At 40.9% G+C, this 17819-nt stretch overlaps 1 protein-coding gene across 1 annotated transcript in view; it reads right to left on the bottom strand.

Annotated features, from left to right (window-relative positions):
- LOC126026171 (kalirin-like) overlaps window positions 1–17819 on the bottom strand; it is a 146719-nt gene that overhangs the window by 53473 nt on the left and 75427 nt on the right. The window contains exons 10-14 of the mRNA XM_049785871.1: window positions 16342–16392; window positions 15229–15306; window positions 11663–11848; window positions 10334–10505; window positions 6318–6556 (exon numbers count right to left, since the gene is read on the bottom strand). Of these exons, the coding sequence (XP_049641828.1) occupies window positions 6318–6556; window positions 10334–10505; window positions 11663–11848; window positions 15229–15306; window positions 16342–16392 (726 nt within the window). The remainder of the gene's footprint in view (window positions 1–6317; window positions 6557–10333; window positions 10506–11662; window positions 11849–15228; window positions 15307–16341; window positions 16393–17819) is intronic.

The following is a 17819-nucleotide window of genomic DNA, read 5'->3' as shown; positions in this document are numbered from 1 at the left end:
GAAAGTTATCTGGAAGTCTGAGAAGATGCTCATTTGCTTAAACTTATCCAAGGGTTTTAAGAGAAAAATATAATTCCTAAGTGATGTAATAAAATTAGTACTGTTAATCTAATACCAAATTGAACCGAGATATTAACAAGTTTCAATTATTGATATATATGATCATTTGATCAAAACTAAAGCTTCAGTACTACTCAGCCCTAGTTCCAGAAAACTGAGGCACAGCTGAGTTGGGGCCTTGTTTGTATATCAGGATTGATATTTTATCCCTATGTAAGGGACCCCCAGATATACAGCTGTATACTTCTTTCTTTGTTTTGCTTTGATTTGTTGGGTCATGTCCAGTGGTGATCAGGGGTTACTCTTAGCTCTGCACTCAGAAATTACTCCTGGCAGGCTGGGGACCATATGGGATGCTGAGGATTGAACCTGGGTTGGCCTCTGCTGCACCATCACTCCAGCCCCAGAAGAGATATATTTTTAAAAAATTCTGTTCACAACTGTGCCTCAGAAAATCATGTACTTCAGAATCACCTTAACAAAAGAGGTGAAAGTCCTATAAAATGAAAACTCAAAATACTACTTCAAGAAATAAAAGAGGATGTGAGGGAATAGAAAAATCTCCTGATTATAGATTGGAAGGATTAATATCATTAAAATGGCAATATTCCCCAAGGCATTGTACAGATTCAATCAAGTCCCTATAAGGATACTCATGATATTTGTCAAAGAAATAGATCAACCACTTCTGAGATAGCTAAAGCAATTCTTAGGTGAAAGAAGACAGGAAGCATCACTTTTCTCATCTTCAAATTGTACTACAAGGAATAGTGATTAAAACAGCATGGTATTGGAATAAAGATAGACCCTCAGATCAATGGAACACATTAAATATCCAGAAAGAGATCCTCATATATATGTAGATTTAATCTTTGATAAAAGAGAAAAAAGATAAGTGTATCAATGATATCCCCTTCAACAAGTGGTGTTCAGAAAACCATTCCACTACATGCAAAAAAGAAAAAAAAAGAACTCAGACCTCTTTCTTTCTTTTTTTTTTTTTCTGTAGTTTTTGGGTCACACCCGGCAGTGCTCAGGGGTTATTTCTGGCTCCATGCTCAGAAATTGCTCCTTGCAGGCACGGGGGACCATATGGGACGCCGGGATTCGAACCGATAACCTTCTGCATGAAAGGCAAAGGCCTTATCTCCATGCTATCTCTCCGGCCCCTCAGACCTCTTTCTAATGCATCCACAAAAGTCAAATCAAAATGGTTAAAACCCTTAATATCACACACCTGAATCCATAAGGTATCTAGAAAATATATAGTCAGAATTCTAAGCTAAAGGCAGCTTCAATATTAGCCCCTTGTCTGATTATTGGGTGAATAGTTTCTCCCATTCTGTGGGTGGCTTTTGTACTGTATCTTAGCACTATTTCCTTTGAAGTGCAGAAGCTTCTCAGCTTAATATAGTCCCATCTGTTTATCTCTGCTTCCACTTGTTTGGAGAGTGCTGTTTCCTCCTTGAAGGTGCATATAGTCTCAATGTCATAAAGTGTTTTATCCACATGTTGGCCTATATACTTATGGTTTCAGGACTGACATCAAGGTCTTTAATCCATTTGGATTTGCTCTTTGTGCATGGTGTTAGATGGGGGTCTGAGTTCGCTTTTTTTGCAAGTGGTTAACCAGTTGTGCCAACACCACTTGTTAAAGAGGCTTTCCTTGCTCCATTTAGGATTTCTTGCTCCTTTATCAAATATTAGTTGATTGTATACCTGGGGAACAATATCTGAATACAGAAGTCTATTCCACTGATCTGAAGATCTGTCTTTATTCCAGTACCATACTGTTTTGATAACTATTGCTTTGTAATACCAAATGCCTCCCATATTACTTTTCCCAAGGATTGCTTTAGTTATTCATAGGTGATTATTGTTCCAAATGAATTTCAGGAGTGTTTGATCCACTTCTTTGAAGAATGTCATGGGTATCTTTGGAGGAATTGCATTAAATTCCTACAATGCTTTAGGGACTATTGCCATTTTAATGATATTAATCCTGCCAATCCATGAGCAGGGTATATGTCTCCATTTCCTTGTGTCCTCTCTTATTTTTTAAGCAAGCTTTTGTAGTTTTCTTTGTATAGGTCCCTCAGCTCTTTAGTTAAGTTGACCCCAAGATATGAGTTTGTGGGACACTAGTGTGAATGGGATTGTTTTTTTAGTGTCCATTTCTTCTCTATCACTATTGGTGTATAAGAATTCCATTGACATTTGTGTGTTAATTTTGTAGCTGCCACTTTGCTATATGAGTATATTGTTTCTAGAAGATTTTTGACAGAGTCTTTAGGGTTTTCTAAATATAGTATCATGTCATCTGCAAAGAGTGAGAGCTTGACTTCTTCCTTACCTATCTGGATACCCTTGATATCTATTTCTTGCCTAATCACTACGGCAAGTACTTCCAGTACTATGTTGAATAGGAATAGTAAAAGAGGGTAAACTTGTTTTGCACCAGATTTTAGGGAAAAGGTTTTTAGTTTATCTCCATTGATAATATTTGCCATTGGCTTGTGGTAGGTGGCCTTGATTATATTAAGAAAAGTTCCTTTCATTACTGACAGAACTTAATAAAAAAAAACATATAGCCCCATCAAAAAATGGGAGAAGAAATGAACAGACACTTCCTCAAAGATGAAATACAAATGGCCAAAAGACATATGAAAAAATACTCCACATCAGTAATCATCAGGGAGATGCAAATCAAAACTACAATGAGGTACCATCTCATTCCACAGAGACTGACACACATCACGAAGAACAAGAAAAATCAGTGCTGGTGGGGATGTGGAGAGAAAGGAACTCATATTCACTGCTGATGGGAATGCCACCTAGTCCAGCCTTTATGGAAAACAATATAGAGATTCCTCAAAAAATTGGAAATTAAGCTCCCATATCATTCAGCTATACCACTCCTAGGGACACAAAAATACAATTCAAAAATCCCTTCCTCACACCTATATTCATTGCAGCTCTATTTACAATAGCCAGACATTGGAAACAACCAAGATGCCCTTCAACAGATGAATGGCTAAAGAAACTGTGGTACATATACAAAATGGAATATTATGCAGTCGTCAGGAGAGATGAAGTCATGAAATTTTCCTATATATGAATGTACATGGAATCTATTACGCTGAGTAAAATAAGTCAGAGGGAGAGAGATAGAAACAGAATAGTATCACTCATCTATAGATTTTAAGAAAAACAAAAGACATTTTTGTAATTATTCTCAGAGACAATAGAGATGAGGGTGGGAAGGTCCAAATCATGATATGAAGCTCGCCACAAAGAGTGGTGAGTGCAGTTAGAGAAATAACTACACTGACAACTATCATAAGAATGTGAATGAATGGGGAAAGTAGAAGGCCTGTATCAAATACAGGCAGGGGAGGGGGAAGGAGGAAGATTGGTGATGGAATGTTGTACTGGTGAAGGTGGGTGTTCTTTATATGACTGAAATCCAACTACACTCATGTTTGTAATCAAGGTGTTTAAATAAATATATATGTAAATAAATGCAGCTTTAAAGATAAAAAAATGTAGTCAAAATTCTAGGCTAAAGGTTTCTTCAAGAATGGCCTTAGAAGTGGGAGCAAATGGGACTACATTAAATTTTTTGGGGGGCCACAACCGGCAGTACTCAGGGGTTACTCCTGGCTATCTGCTCAGAAATAGCTCCTGGCAGGCACGGGGACCATATGGGACACCAGGATTCGAACCAACCACCTTGGGTCCAGGGTCAGCTGCTTGCAAGGCAAACGCCGCTGTGCCATCTCTCCGGCCCCGGACTATATTAAATTAAGGAGCTTCTGCACCTCAAAGGAGATGATGACCAGAATACAAAGACAACCCATGGATTGGGAGAAATTATTCATTCACCAATAATCTAATAAGGGGTTTATATCAAAGCTATATAAGACATTGGTAAAACTTTATAAGAAAAGAAACACCTAGGGCCAGAGCAATAATACAGTGGTAGGGCATTTGCTTTGCTTGTGACTAACACAGTTCAATCCCTGGCATCCATATTGTCCTCTGAGTCTACCAGAAGCAAACCCTGAGCACTGCAGAGTATGGCTCCCAAACCAAAAACAAACAAGCAAATGAAAAAGGTAAAAGAAAGAAACACCAAACTCCATCTAATAATGGGGAGAATGGTGAACAGAAAGTTCCCCTTGGAAGAAGTACAGATGGCCAAGAGGCACATGAAAAAATTCTCTACATCATGAATCATCAGGGAGATGAAAAGCAAAACAACAATGAGGGGCCAAAGTGATAGCACAGTGGTAGAGCATTTGTGTTTCATGAAGCCAACCCAGGGCAGACCTGGTTTCAATCCCTGGCATCCCATATGGCCCCCATGACCTGCCAGGAGTGATTTTTGAGCATAGAGCAGAGCCAGGGGTTATCCCTGAGTACCTCCTGGCGTGGCACAAAAACAAAAACAACAGTGAGATATTTGACACCAGCGACACTGTCACACATCAAAAAGAACAATAATGTTGGCCCATATGTTAGGAGAAAAGGACTCTCATACACTGCTGGCTGGTGTGGAATGTTGATTAGTCCAGCCCTGTCTGGAAAACAATATGGACACCAAAAATATTCAAGGTTTTGAGCTTTGTTTTGATCCAGCAACTTCACTTCTTGTAACATATCCCAAGGGTCCAAAAACAAAATGGGAAAAGGACATTTTCACCCTTACATACCCTGCAGCACTATCTACAATAGTCAAGACCTGGAAACAATCCAAGGGTCAAAGAAGAGATGACACAATAAAGAAACTATCCACATATTCACAGTGAAATTTTGCTTGAACATAAGAAAAGATGAAGTCAAGCAATTTGCTGCTATGGGGAGGGATGACCTGGAGACCATTGTGCTGAGTAAAGTTAGTCAGAATGAGTTATTTCATATGCAGGAAATAAAGAAACATAATGGGACTAACAAAGGCCCAAAGATAGTAGAAACAAAGATTATGAGAACTAGTACTCAGTAGGAAACTTGCTACGGGAGGGGGCAAGGGGCTGGATTGAAAGGGGGCAACTTTTATGGTGGAGGGAAGCATGCGACTGGGAGGTGTTGCTGAAAGGGGGTAAAGTGTTATGACTGAACCCCTATCAACAAGTAAGCTGTAAACCACAGTGCAAAAACTTAAAACTAAAAGAGAGGTGTGCCTTCTGTAAAAGCAGACTGGCAGGTGGGAAGCAAATAGAGCTGGTGGGATCTTGGTGAAGGGAAGTAGTCACTGATGAAGGGATCCATGTTGAAACATTATATATCTGAAACCCAATCATGAATAGCTTTGCCATTTCATGGGTACCAAATTAAAACTAAATCAAAATAAATACTATAGCTATTTCCTGTCACTTGTGCTTGGAGCCCTAGGCGAACTAAAGCCCCAAACCAATCCAGGGACTTGCTGAAGTTTAGCACAACCAAGTTGCGGAACTTGGCATGAAACACTGATTGTCCACTTCCTAATCTGGAGTTTTCCATTTTCCCTCTCATTCCAACTACCTTGTTGGTCAAAGCACCTGTATAGGTTCAGCCTACAGTTAAGATTGGGATGTTTGAATTGTGGATTATCTAGGATAAATGTTTAACTCACAGTTGACTTCTCTCTTCACTGAGATGAACAACTTCCCCTTGCCATACCAGTCAATGGGTAGTGAATGACTGTTAGCTAACTCTGCAGCTCAGCATTCTTTTTTGTTTTTGTTTTTGTTTTTTAGGTCACACCCAGCAGTGCTCAGGGCTTACTCTGGCTCTGCACTAAGAAATTGCTCCTGGCAGGCTCGGGGGGTTGGGGGGGGAACCATATGAGATGCAGGGATTTGAACCACAGTCCATCCTGGGCCACCTACATGCAAGGCAAACACCCTACCACTGTACTATCTCTTCGGCCTCCAGCTCAGTATTCTTAATTTGAATTAAGATGCCCAACCATGTAGCTGCGAATCTAATTAGCCATGCAATAACTTTATTTGGCAGAGAATGTAATTGTGCTGCATTAATACCTTATATGTTTACAGTGTTTCTGCAGACTGAGTGTGGTGATGATACACAGTATGTCTAATGAAGCCAGAGGAATTAGCCTAATTGCAGTTTCCAGGGAAAAAAAGAGAAATAATTACGACTAGCTTCATTGCTCTTACTAAAAGGATTAGCATGAAAAATGTTTCTTCTTATAGTGAACCCTAAAGCAAAGCTCTCAGTGTGGTGAGTTGCAAGTATAGGCTGTCTCTTACCTTGATGGCTTCAAACTTGTCCCCAGGCTGGTGGTAGTCAAACCCAGGACTGCCATTGGAGGTAGATATCTTCAGAGGTGGCAGAGGCGGGTTATAGCTGGGACCCTTTGGGGGCTTCTCAGAACCCACGGGGATAGAGGAGTATGGTCGGGGACTGGCTTGAGGCATCCTTGCAGGCTGTGCTCTCATCACAGCTGTGCTCCGTTCTTTCCGCTGATACTCAATGGGTGATTGTAGTGCTGTGGAGTAAGAAAGACCAATGAGGGGCAGGGAGACACTATTGGTGGTGGTCAGCACTAACCACTAACATGAATAGTAGCTAAGGCTCAGCCCTGGAATGCATCTGATCTGGATTTGATGCCCAGGAGCATATGGTCTCCGGAACACCATTGAGAGTGGCCTTGGAAGACTCCTGCTCCCCCTTCCTTTTCTACCCCCTTTCCCCTAGCACCAATAGAGTATTCTGGATAATTCCCAGCACTGCAGGACTTGAACAGCTCTGTATTTCTGGACCTTTCACCTAATTACTTATCTGGTTAGATGAGATTCATTGGTAGTAGCCCTAAGCCCCTTTGAATACCGCTTGGGAAGGCCCCATTCCCATGTTAAAAAAAGGATTATTCTAAGATTTTAAATTTTACAGGAATTTGGAGCCAGTATATGTAAAGAAGACACAACCCTTGTTTAAAAAATATGTTGAGTGGGTGGGAGCACTTTTCATTGCTCAGGACTTACTTCTAGCTCTATGTTCAGGAACTATATGGGGAATTGGGAATCAAGCTTGGGCTTGGCATTGAACAAGGCAAGTGCCCGCCCACCATATTATCTCTCTGATCCCATTATTGTTGTTTTTAAGGAACTTATCTTCTTTAAAGACTAAGAAGTCATCTTAAAGAATGAAAACACAAAGGCAAGTGCACACATGCACATGAGAGATGAACAGTTAAGAAAATGAGGGGAGTGGTCAGGTGGCCATAGGGATGGACACTTATTTGGGAGCACAGAATGGTAGAGGTCTCTGGGAGAAGTGACAGATTAGACAGGGAAGGGAGGTTGAAGGTTTGCAGTGTAGAAGCCCAAGAAAACCAGGCTTGAATCAAGTCCGGATTCAATTCTGAAAGCATAAAAAGTTACTGGATGAAATAAACTTGAAAAATTTAACCATTTTCAGAGCCACCTCTGACTCAAGATTCTGGGGCTGGAGAGATAGCACAGCAGTAAGGCATTTTGGTCTTAGAATCAGAAGAATGGTGGTTCAAATTCTGGCATCCCATATGGTCCCCTGTGCCTTCCAGGGCCGATTTCTGAGTATAGAGCCAGGAGTAACCCCTGAGCACTGTCGAGTGTGACAGGAAGGAAGGAAGGAAGGAAGGAAGGAAGGAAGGAAGGAAGGAAGGAAGGAAGGAAGGAAGGAAGGAAGGAAGGAAGGAAGGAAGGAAGGAAGGAAGGAAGGAAGGAAGGAAGGAAGGAAGGAAGGAAAGGAAGGAAGGAAGGAAGGAAGGAAGGAAGGAAGGAAGGAAGGAAGGAAGGAAGGAAGGAAGGAAGGAAGGAAGGAAGGAAGGAAGGAAGGAAGGAAGGAAGGAAGAAGGAAGGAAGGAAGGAAGGAAGAAGGAAGGAAGAAAGAAAGAAAGAAAGAAGAAAGAAAGAAAGAAAGAAAGAAAGAAAGAAAGAAAGAAAGAAAGAAAGAAAGAAAGAAAGAAAGAAAGAAAGAAAGAAAGAAAGAAGAAAGAAAAGAAAGAAAGAAAGAAAGAAAGAAAGAAAGAAAGAAAGAAAGAAAGAAAGAAAGAAAGAAAGAAAGAAAGAAAGAAAGAAAGAAAGAAAGAAAGAAAGAAAGAAAGAAAAAGACTCAAAATTCTAACAGTTGTGAAAAGGGTTTGATGAGCTTGATTCATAATCCACAAGAGAACAATAAAGAGACCAAACCAGGCAGGGCATTTGTCTTGCATGCAGCTGACCTGAATTTGATTTCCAGCATCTGATATGGTCCCCTGAGCCTGCCAGTAGTGATTTCTGAATGTAAATTGGAGAGTAATCCCTGAGTACTGCCAGGTGTGGCCCCAAAACAAAACAAAATACAAATTTAAAAAAAAAAAAGAAAAGAAAAATAAAAAAGAAAGAGAGAAAGAAGAAAGAAAAAAAGAAAAGAAAGAAAAAAGAAAGAGACCAAACCAGACCAAAGAGTTAGAGTGAATGTAGACAGATGTAGGATGGCAAGTGTTCTGATGGAAGACTGAATTCTGACAGAGCCTGGATAAAAAATAAAGCCAGAATCAAGGCTCACTTAGGTCTGGAAACTGGTAGAACAATGGTCAACGGAACCCAGGAGCCGGAGTAATAAAGTTCATTTGATGAGAAAGAGTCATGTTTTGCTTTGATGAATTTAAAATAACAAAGTTCCAAGGTCCGAGTATCATAAGGTTATGGCCAGAATCCTATCATCTACATCGAATTCTAACATAATGGCTTCAAGGGCTGGCCTGATTTTTAAAGATCTTTAAAATGGACCCATAATAACTTTCAATTACAAGGTAATTTCTAGAATGTTAAAGAGGTCTTTCAATAGTACTCAATTCCAGTCATACCTCTTTCTATGGAGGGCTTAATGGGGCAAGACAGGCCCTGAGGAACCCATGCCTATCTTTATCTATAATGCTATTATTGCTTCACACTCAGGCTTGGTCTCTTGACTGTGTTAGGAAGTAGAAAAGCTCCTGCCATACCCTGACTTCTCTCTCTGGGGAGTGTATGATAGGCAATAAATATTTAGGAACTGATCACTTAGCTCAGGAATAGTTCCATCATCTACTGTAATTAGGAGGCAATCTCTTGGAATTAAATGAAAAGTCTGAATCATTGATTATATCCAAAGCAATGCTGCTATGAGTTTTAAGTTAGTGACAGTCATGAAACAGGTCTAACCAGAATGACTTTTATGAAACCACACACACACACACACACACACACACACACACACACACCACACTGTATACATCTGCATGTATATTTGTATACAAACATAAACACATACAACCATATATTAAAGATCTTGGGGTAGACAAGAAGTGGTATCCCTATAGAAAATTTTGTGTGGACAGATGTGTATGTGAATAGGTTTGTGTGCGCGCACACACACACACACACTTAGGTAGACACACAGAGACAACAACTGCATATTCCCAGTCGGATACTAGAATAAAGAGATGGCAGTACTAAGAGTGGTTGTCTTCTGTATGTGTGTGTGTGTATTTGTGTGAAACATGCTGAGTCTTACATGTGACCAGATACTAGCTTATTTTATTACCACATACATTTTGCCTTCAAATGCCAGTTCTTCTCTACAGACAAAAATTTAGAAATAATGAACCCAGAAAATCAGCACTATTTTAAAATTGTATATCTATATCCATGCTGAGCTAATAGAGTAAAAAATCCCTGGGTAAGAAAAATTAAAAAAAAAGTGAATAAGCCAGCAATTGTCAGGTCCATAGAGAACTTACTAAGCCTCTATCTGTTATCATCAAAACTGGAAATTTTTAAAGGGCTGCTAAAATTTATCTAGCAATCATCTATCATTTGCAAAAGGCTGGCTATCAAGATGATTCACTGGTGCTTAGAATGTCGATAGCACAAAGGTGAGACTCCCAGCTAGAAATCACTAGAAAATCCACAAAGTGCAAGCCAGGAATACCCACACGGGAAAATATACGCTCAAATAGTAGGTCCCCAGGAAAATGAGAATGTGCAATGTTGGGCAGTTGTTCTAATTAATGATACAGTCACAAAGTCTCAGCTCTAGAGAATATCTCTTCTTTTGAAAAGAGGGGGCTTTTTTTTTTTTTAATCATTCTACTCATTCCATGTTGATACAGAGATCCAGGGAACTTGTATGCAACATTTCTGGAAACTACAACTTGGAGCCCATACAAAATGTATTCATCACGAGCCTACACCAAGGTAGCTCAAAAGTGTGCATGGTCCCCCAAGAATGACACTGATAAATCAGGCCCAGAACCCACCATTTAGAAAGTCTCGCTGTGTTTCTAAGACTTGGTTGATATCCTGCACCCAGGCCTGCTGGATGTCAGCATTAGCAGCCTGTAGGATGACCCGCTCCGAAGTCTCCCGGTTCATGAGTGCAAACTTGCAGGGGTCATTATCCACATTCTCCTCCAGGACCAAGTAATTCATCTGCAAGAAAGTAAGTGGACCCATTTCACATTTAAGTGACTTTTATTTGTTTGGTTTTGTTTTTTAAATGTAAAGAAAATGTATCACATAATTGACATAACTGATCATAATGCATTTGTTTCAAGATGACAGAAAGCAAAGCTATTAGAAAATAGAAAGGAAATACGGGGCCAAAATGGTGGGGCAAGCAGCTGACCCAGGACAGACCTCATTTTTATCCCTGGAGTCCCATATGGACCCCCAAGCCAGGAACGATTTCTAAGCACATAGCTAGGAGTAACCCCTGAGTATCACCAGGTGTGGCCCAAAACCAAAACCAAAAAATGGAAGAAAAAAGGAAGAAGAAAAAGTTCAGTAGCAGGTATATTTGTGAAAATTATTGTATCTTCAATAAAGTCAGCAATACAATAGAAGAAAGTTTAGCAAGCTCTTTTTTTTTTAAAGATAAGAGATAAAACAAATACAATAAAAAAGAGGTGTGTGTGTGTGTTGCTGTTTCTATAGGCACAGCAAAATATGTGAGAAATAGAAAGGACACCGGGGGCGTTCAGGGGTTACTCCTAGCTCTGCACTCAGAAAGCACTCCTGGCAGGAAGGGGGGCCACATGAGATGCAGGGAATTGAACACAGGTCTATCTGGGTAGGCCTTGTGCAAGGGAAATGCCCTACTGCTGTGCTATTGTTCAGCCCCTGACCCCAATGTTTGTTTGTTTTTTAATCTACTTCCTATTATAGTGTTTCACCATTTTTATTTCAGGAGTAGTTTCCAAAATTTTACCATGGATCTAATAGCTAAATATGAGATTTCTGTATCATTCTATAACCCCAGGGACATGCCTAGCCTGTCACTTTTGCTTACAGATCCACTCTCAGTGCCTGAAGGTTATGCAATGGTCTTCAAACTATGGTCCGAGGGTCACATATTGTATTTATTCCCATTTTGTTTCTTCACTTCTAAATAAGATATATGCAGTGTGCATAGAAATTTGTTCATAATTTTTGTTTTTACTATAATCTGGCCCTCCAACAGTCTGAAGGACAGTGAACTGGCCCCCTGTTTAAAAAGTTTGAGGACCCCTGTAAGGTAAAAGACCTTCCTAGCACTGATGCCCTAGGTCTAAGGAAGTAACTGTTCCACCTCCTCTGGGGTCCCTCACCTTGATGCTCCTTTTGAACATATAGCCGGGGGTCAGAGACCCCTTCCTGAGCAGCTCACTGAAGATGACGATTTGTTCAAAGAGAAAAATACGTCTCTCCTTGGTCCGTGACTGCATGCCTGTGTCCAGCTCAATCACATAGAATGTATCTTGCTGCAGTAGCTTGCCTTGGGCTGTCAGAGTGCCCTGGGGAGAAAGAAATCAGCAGAAGTGAAGGAAATGAAAAGGGATGAAGGAATGACCATAGAATCTTGTCCACTCCAAGGGTGGAACTCAAGTCTCAGGGTTCTGGGAAGAGACTGATTGTGGATTCCCCTTTCCCACCCATTCATCTTGGGCAGACTCTGCTACTTCCTTTTTTTCTACCTGCAGAACAGGTGCCAATCAAGAGTTCCAGGAAAAATGCCACAGGAAGAAGGCAAAATATCAAGTAAAACGAATGTTCAGGAATCCCTCCAGTTTTGTTTTATATTATTATTATTATTATCAGAAGAAGAAAAGACAGGGTTTTGAGAATTTCGTGCCTGTAAGACCTTCCTTCCTCTTCCCTTTCCACATACAGCTATGGGTCAGGGACCTGAGATACTCCTGAACTTCATGAACCAGAAAAACTTTGTGGCCAAGGGAAATGGTGTCATAGACAGAACCACAAATGAGTTGATAAGTTAGGGCTCCCTTTCCTCATTCAATTAGTAGGAGGGAGAAATTATGACATCCATATGAACAGGTAAGCTTGGCAATATCCAAATAAGATATCCTCTTTTTATAATCTGGAAGACATTGCTTGGCTTAGAAATGCTTTCACATATGCCCCAACTCCCAAGGTGTTGGATACCAAGCAAGAAGGTGGATTAAGTCTGTTTTACCTGCCAGGTTCTAATCAGCTTTTCAAAGGCATCTTTCACCTCTACGTAGAGAATTGGGTCAGACTCAGCTAACAAATCTTCAGAGATGCTATGGGAGAATACTGATACCTCCATCAAGATCCTAGCACTCAGGACAGTGGCCAGAATCCTCTGAACTGAAAGCTCTCTTGGCTGATGGTTTTAATGCATAAGAAAAAACACGGGCCATTCCCTGATATGATGTTAATTCCAAATATGTCCAAATGTCTAATCCCCACATAGGCCATTTTTCATTAATGTCCCTGAGAAATGCCTGCCCTCTGTTTGCATCATAGGTCAATGGCTCAACAGGCTTATCTTTACCTCAGTCTCAAGTTAACAGTCAGCCAGTGTCCAGTGATCCAGGAAAGATCTCAAAGTGCTACTAATATTACATGAAAGCCCTGCCAACATGAAATGAGAACACTGAAAATATTTTAAATAAAAGAAACTAAGAAAAGGGCTGACTTCTCCCTAGTCCAAAGCCACGGATTTCAAAAGAAGTGTATAGTGATTTGTACTATCAGTGTCCTTCTCCCATGAACCAATTAATGCAAAGCAGACTGTAGGACTTGATTAAAAACAAAGGAGGTGGTATGGTTGATGTGAAAGAAAAAGTAACTGACCTCCAGAGTGTGGCCTTCTGGGCCCAACACATGGCCCCACTTAGTCCCCAGAAATAGATTGCACAGCATATGGATGCCCAGCATCTATTTTCTGTGGATTCTGTGGATTTTTCCAGAGATGCAGAGATAGGCAAGCTAATGTCTACTCAGAGGACAAGATATTATGGTTCCAATCAAAATAATGTTTTACTTGATTTGTCCACAAAAGTCTCAGAACTGGCACCACACTGAGACACAGTAAAACTCCATTCAATGTGACCCAAGAAACACACTGTAAAAATTCAGGATACACTGCCCTGCTTATTGATGCCTCTGCTCTAATAGAGAAATTTGGGAGCCAAGGAGCCATGAACAACAAAATTCTTTCATATATAGAAAACAATAGAAATCCCACCCACAGTGACTCCAAGTTGGGTGGGAAGATCAAGGGAAATATAGAATTTGATTCAAGAAGCTCATAAATCAAACTTATGAACCCAAATTTATTAGCATCTTCTAAATTTACTTAGGCTGTCATCTAGTCTATTCTAGCTTGGACAAGAAAATTTTACTTTCTCCATGATCTCAACTTCTAAGAATTCAGTTCCTCAAGAAAAAAAAAATTAATGAGCTGCAGAGCTGGGGAGATAGTCAGAGAGCATGCCTGGCATGTGCTTGGCCTCAAGCTTGATCTCCAGGATTTGTGGCCTCCTGAGTGCTGCTGAGTGTGTTCCTTTTGGATCCTGTCTACCACTGCCTGCTCAGGTTAGATAGAGCGCTTAGCTGAGAATCACTGGGATAATCCCAGGATCCCAGAACGTTGCTTGGGAGGTCCCCTCTCAAAATAAGTCATAAGCTGTAGAATTACTAGAAAACAGGATTTAAAAATCAGCCTCTCTTTCTAAGGAAGTCGTCAACAAATACTAAGAATCCTGTTCAGAATAGTAGCAGTTTGATTTTGTTAATATTCAAAACAGGATATGTTTAGTTAATGAAGTTTGGATAAATGCTCATAATGGCCACTGAAAAGGTTTTAAAACTAGTTGAAATTTTCTCTTCAAAGCTTGATAGTTGGCTGCAGGTATGGCTCAGTGGTAGAGCACTTGCCTTGCTAAGCAAAAGTCTGGGTTTGTTTCCCAACAATGTAAAAAAAAATGAAGGTTCAAAATTTCATTATAATGGGTTAAATAAACCTCTGCTTCTAATTCACATTATTGTCCTAACATACAGCACCCAAAGAAATGACTTTCATGGGAAATGAGTATTCAGAGGGACTTAAATGAAAGCAAAGGCATTGGGTCAGCCCTGTAAGATTGATGTCCTTATGAAAGAGAAAATTTGAATATACAGTTATGTAGACAATGAAGACAAATGAAGATGGCTGTCTGCAAACCCAGAAGTGAGGCCTGAACAGATCCTTTCCCCTTTGGCTTACAGAAGAAACCATCCCTTCCTGTACCTAGATTTCAAAACTTTAAGCCCCCTGACATGCAAGATGACACATTCTTTTTGTTTAAGGCACTCCTCAGTCAGTAGGTAGATAGATGTTTTTGGAAGCAAACCACGTCATTTCAAAGAAAGTAAAATCCTGTAGGCATCTCACTGTTTCTTCTAAGTCCCAGTTTTCTTCTTCCCCAAACAGGAAGGTTCATGATGATTCTTTAGAGCTCAAAATGTTCATTAAACAAAACAAAAGCCCACCACTTTTTAGACTGACTTCTTAGAATAACATGCTCAAAGAGTAAAAGTATTCCCCGTCCCTCCCTTTGTTCTGTTTTCTCTCACAGTCCCTGAATTTTCAAGCACAAAAGAAAAGGAAGAAATCCTATGGGTTTATTGTACAGATGATCTGCAGCGCATTGGGGTTCTAAATTCCTTTGGCAGAGTGGATTGTCCTTCATCTTTCCTCCTGCTTCTTCTAAGTCAGGGAACAAGAAGGGATGCTGGCCAGTGAAAGGGGCACCAAAGGTTGAACCTGGAGCTTCGAAGGGAAGCCACCCTCAAGCTGGGGTTGCTGCTGCCCAGAAGCACAACTAAATTAATTGAGAAGGTTGAGAAGTATATTCAAAGCTCTCACCTCAAAGCCCTGCAGACGTCCCAGATTCATCATGTCATTGCAGCGTTTGGGAACAAGGCACATTAACTCCACTGCTTTCTGTGGGAGAGAACAAGAGCATCTCAGAATAAGCCCTGTGCTTCAGCATGAAGCTTGGGGGCATCCAGGGCTGGAAGAGAAGGTTTTCCTGATAAGCCCGTCCCCATGATTCCAGGAATGGCCTTTCTCAAGGACTGTAAGGTTCTCTGTTTTCGGGGGGGGGGGGTCATTTGCATAGGGGTGCTGCCTGAATCAGTGATGACACACGAGGAGAACACTACCCAGACACTCTCTCTCCCCATCCTACTTCCCCACTTTTGTTTATCAATATTCTTTCCTTCCCAGACTTTCTTTCTTCTCTTTGTTGCTTCCTGACTGTCCAAGCAACAGTTTGGCTTGGCTAGTGAAATGCTAGAGATTTTAACCTAAAATAACCTGCTAAATGGTCTGCAGCCTCTCTGGCTTAAATTAAAATAACCCACATGGACGGTGAGACCTTCTCAAAGGACTTCTCTTGGGGCCTAATCCTCAGGAGTAGGGGAGAAGTGAACATGGAATCTTTGCTGAGAGTTCAAGATTCATGACTCAAACCATACTGGGCAAGAGCCCATCTCTGAAGGGATGGGGTGGCTTCATGGTCCAGTCTGCCCACTTTAAGGCCCACCTCTATCCTTGGGCCTTGAGGCTACATGGAGAATCCCAGGAGGGAGAAGATCAGGTTTGGCTCATAACAGAATTCTCAAGTTCTTATGAAACTTCCTATTTGTGGGGCCCGGAGATAGGACAGGGGATAAAGAGCTTTTCTGCACGAGATTGACCCTATTTGATCCCAGCTCTGCATGCCCCCCACCCCCTCAGCATCATCAGAAGCAACCTCTAGAGCACAGAGTTAGGAATAGCCCCTGAACTTAGTAGGTATGACCCAAAAAAACCCTCAAACAAAATAAAACAAAGAAATTGTAATTGTTCATCTCACAAAGCAGCTGCCTGCAAGGGACTGCTGCTGATAGGATTCAGCCCAAACCTTCAACTATTTAGTGACCGCCTATCCCTTTTAGACATCAGCTCTTCCAACAGCCATGCAAAAAAACTCACCTCAATATCTGAGCACTCCAAACCCGCCTTCTCGCTGTATCTCAGGAAGTCCTAGTGAGAAGACGAAGCAAGGAAAGGTGTGAGGAGGGAAAAATATGCTAGGGAACTAAAAACTCAGCCTCATGATACTACTGTAATAGACTTTTCTTCCCAATCAGAATGGCAATGCTTTATAGTAGCTGAGATATGCAGTTATGAGTCACACAGCACATGGCAACTCAGAGAAAAACCCAGAACACAAGTCTTAGATTCAAAGCCAAGGAAAAGGCATGGAAGCAGGATAAAGAGAAAGTACATGGGCAGGAGAAAAAGGGGTTAAGCCAGACAGAATGGGAGAAAAGTAAAATCTCTTGCTGACCTTCACTGACTTCCTATTTCTGAGGGTTTTTATTAAAACAGCATGATTTACCAAGTTGTTCATAATACAGTCATTTCAGGCATTAATTGTTCAAACACCAATCCTACCACCAGTGTGACCTTCCCCTCACCAATGTCCCCAATTGCTCACCCACCACCGTAGCCTGCCACCTTGCAGGTACAAACACATTCACTATATATTGTTTGTTATGACACAAAAGAAGGTGGAATTATCAAAACTTGGATCAACAAGGACCAATCTGAAATTGTTGTACTGTCCCTCCATGGTGTTACTAAAGTTAGTGTTCAAGGATTTACTAGGATATGGTTAGGCTGGGCTGATCTCCTATCTTTGAGATAAACCAAGTAAAAACATTCTCTTTGCCTTTGAAATATTGGGTTGGAGACCTAACACAGTGGCCAATCCAGGTTCAATCCCTGGCACCCCTGGTTATCAAAGCCCCATCAGGAATGATTCCCAACACAGAGCCAGCAGTGAACCCTGGATACTACAGGTGAGGCCCCAAAACAACAATAATTAAACCTTTAGAAAGGTAAAAATAAGGCCATAGTGTGGCTCAGTTGTAAGAGTGTGTGTGGGGGTGTGTGTGTGGGGGGGGGGTGGGGGGAGGCGGCTCTGGGTGTGAGCTCCAACCACACCAAACACATGCCCAAAACACAGTATCAAAGGTGGGTCATCCTCAAGCAAGAAACTTAGGTCCTAGCACTTCCTTTTCTCTCTCTTCCTATTCCACTCTGATTTTAAGCTCTTAATTTTATTTATTTTAAATCATTTATTTTTTCTTTTCCTTTTATTTTTTACTTTTTAATTAATATCTTTATTTAAACACCTTGATTACAAATATGATTGTAGTTGGGTTTCAGTCATGTAAAGAACAACCCCCCTTCACAGGTGCAACATTCCCATCACCAATGTCCCAAAACTCCTTCCTCCCCACCCCACCCCCACCTGTACTCTAGACAGGCTTTCATGCCCCTCATTCATTCACATTGTTATGATAGTTGTTAGTGTAGTTATTTCTCTAACTACACTCACCACTCTTTGTGGTGAGCTTCATGTCATGAGCTGGACCTTCCAGCCCTCCTCTCTTTGTCTCTGA

The sequence above is a fragment of the Suncus etruscus genome, chromosome 13, assembly GCF_024139225.1.
Source record: "Suncus etruscus isolate mSunEtr1 chromosome 13, mSunEtr1.pri.cur, whole genome shotgun sequence".
Taxonomy (NCBI): Eukaryota; Metazoa; Chordata; class Mammalia; order Eulipotyphla; family Soricidae; genus Suncus; species Suncus etruscus.
This window is presented reverse-complemented; position numbering and strand designations above follow the sequence as displayed.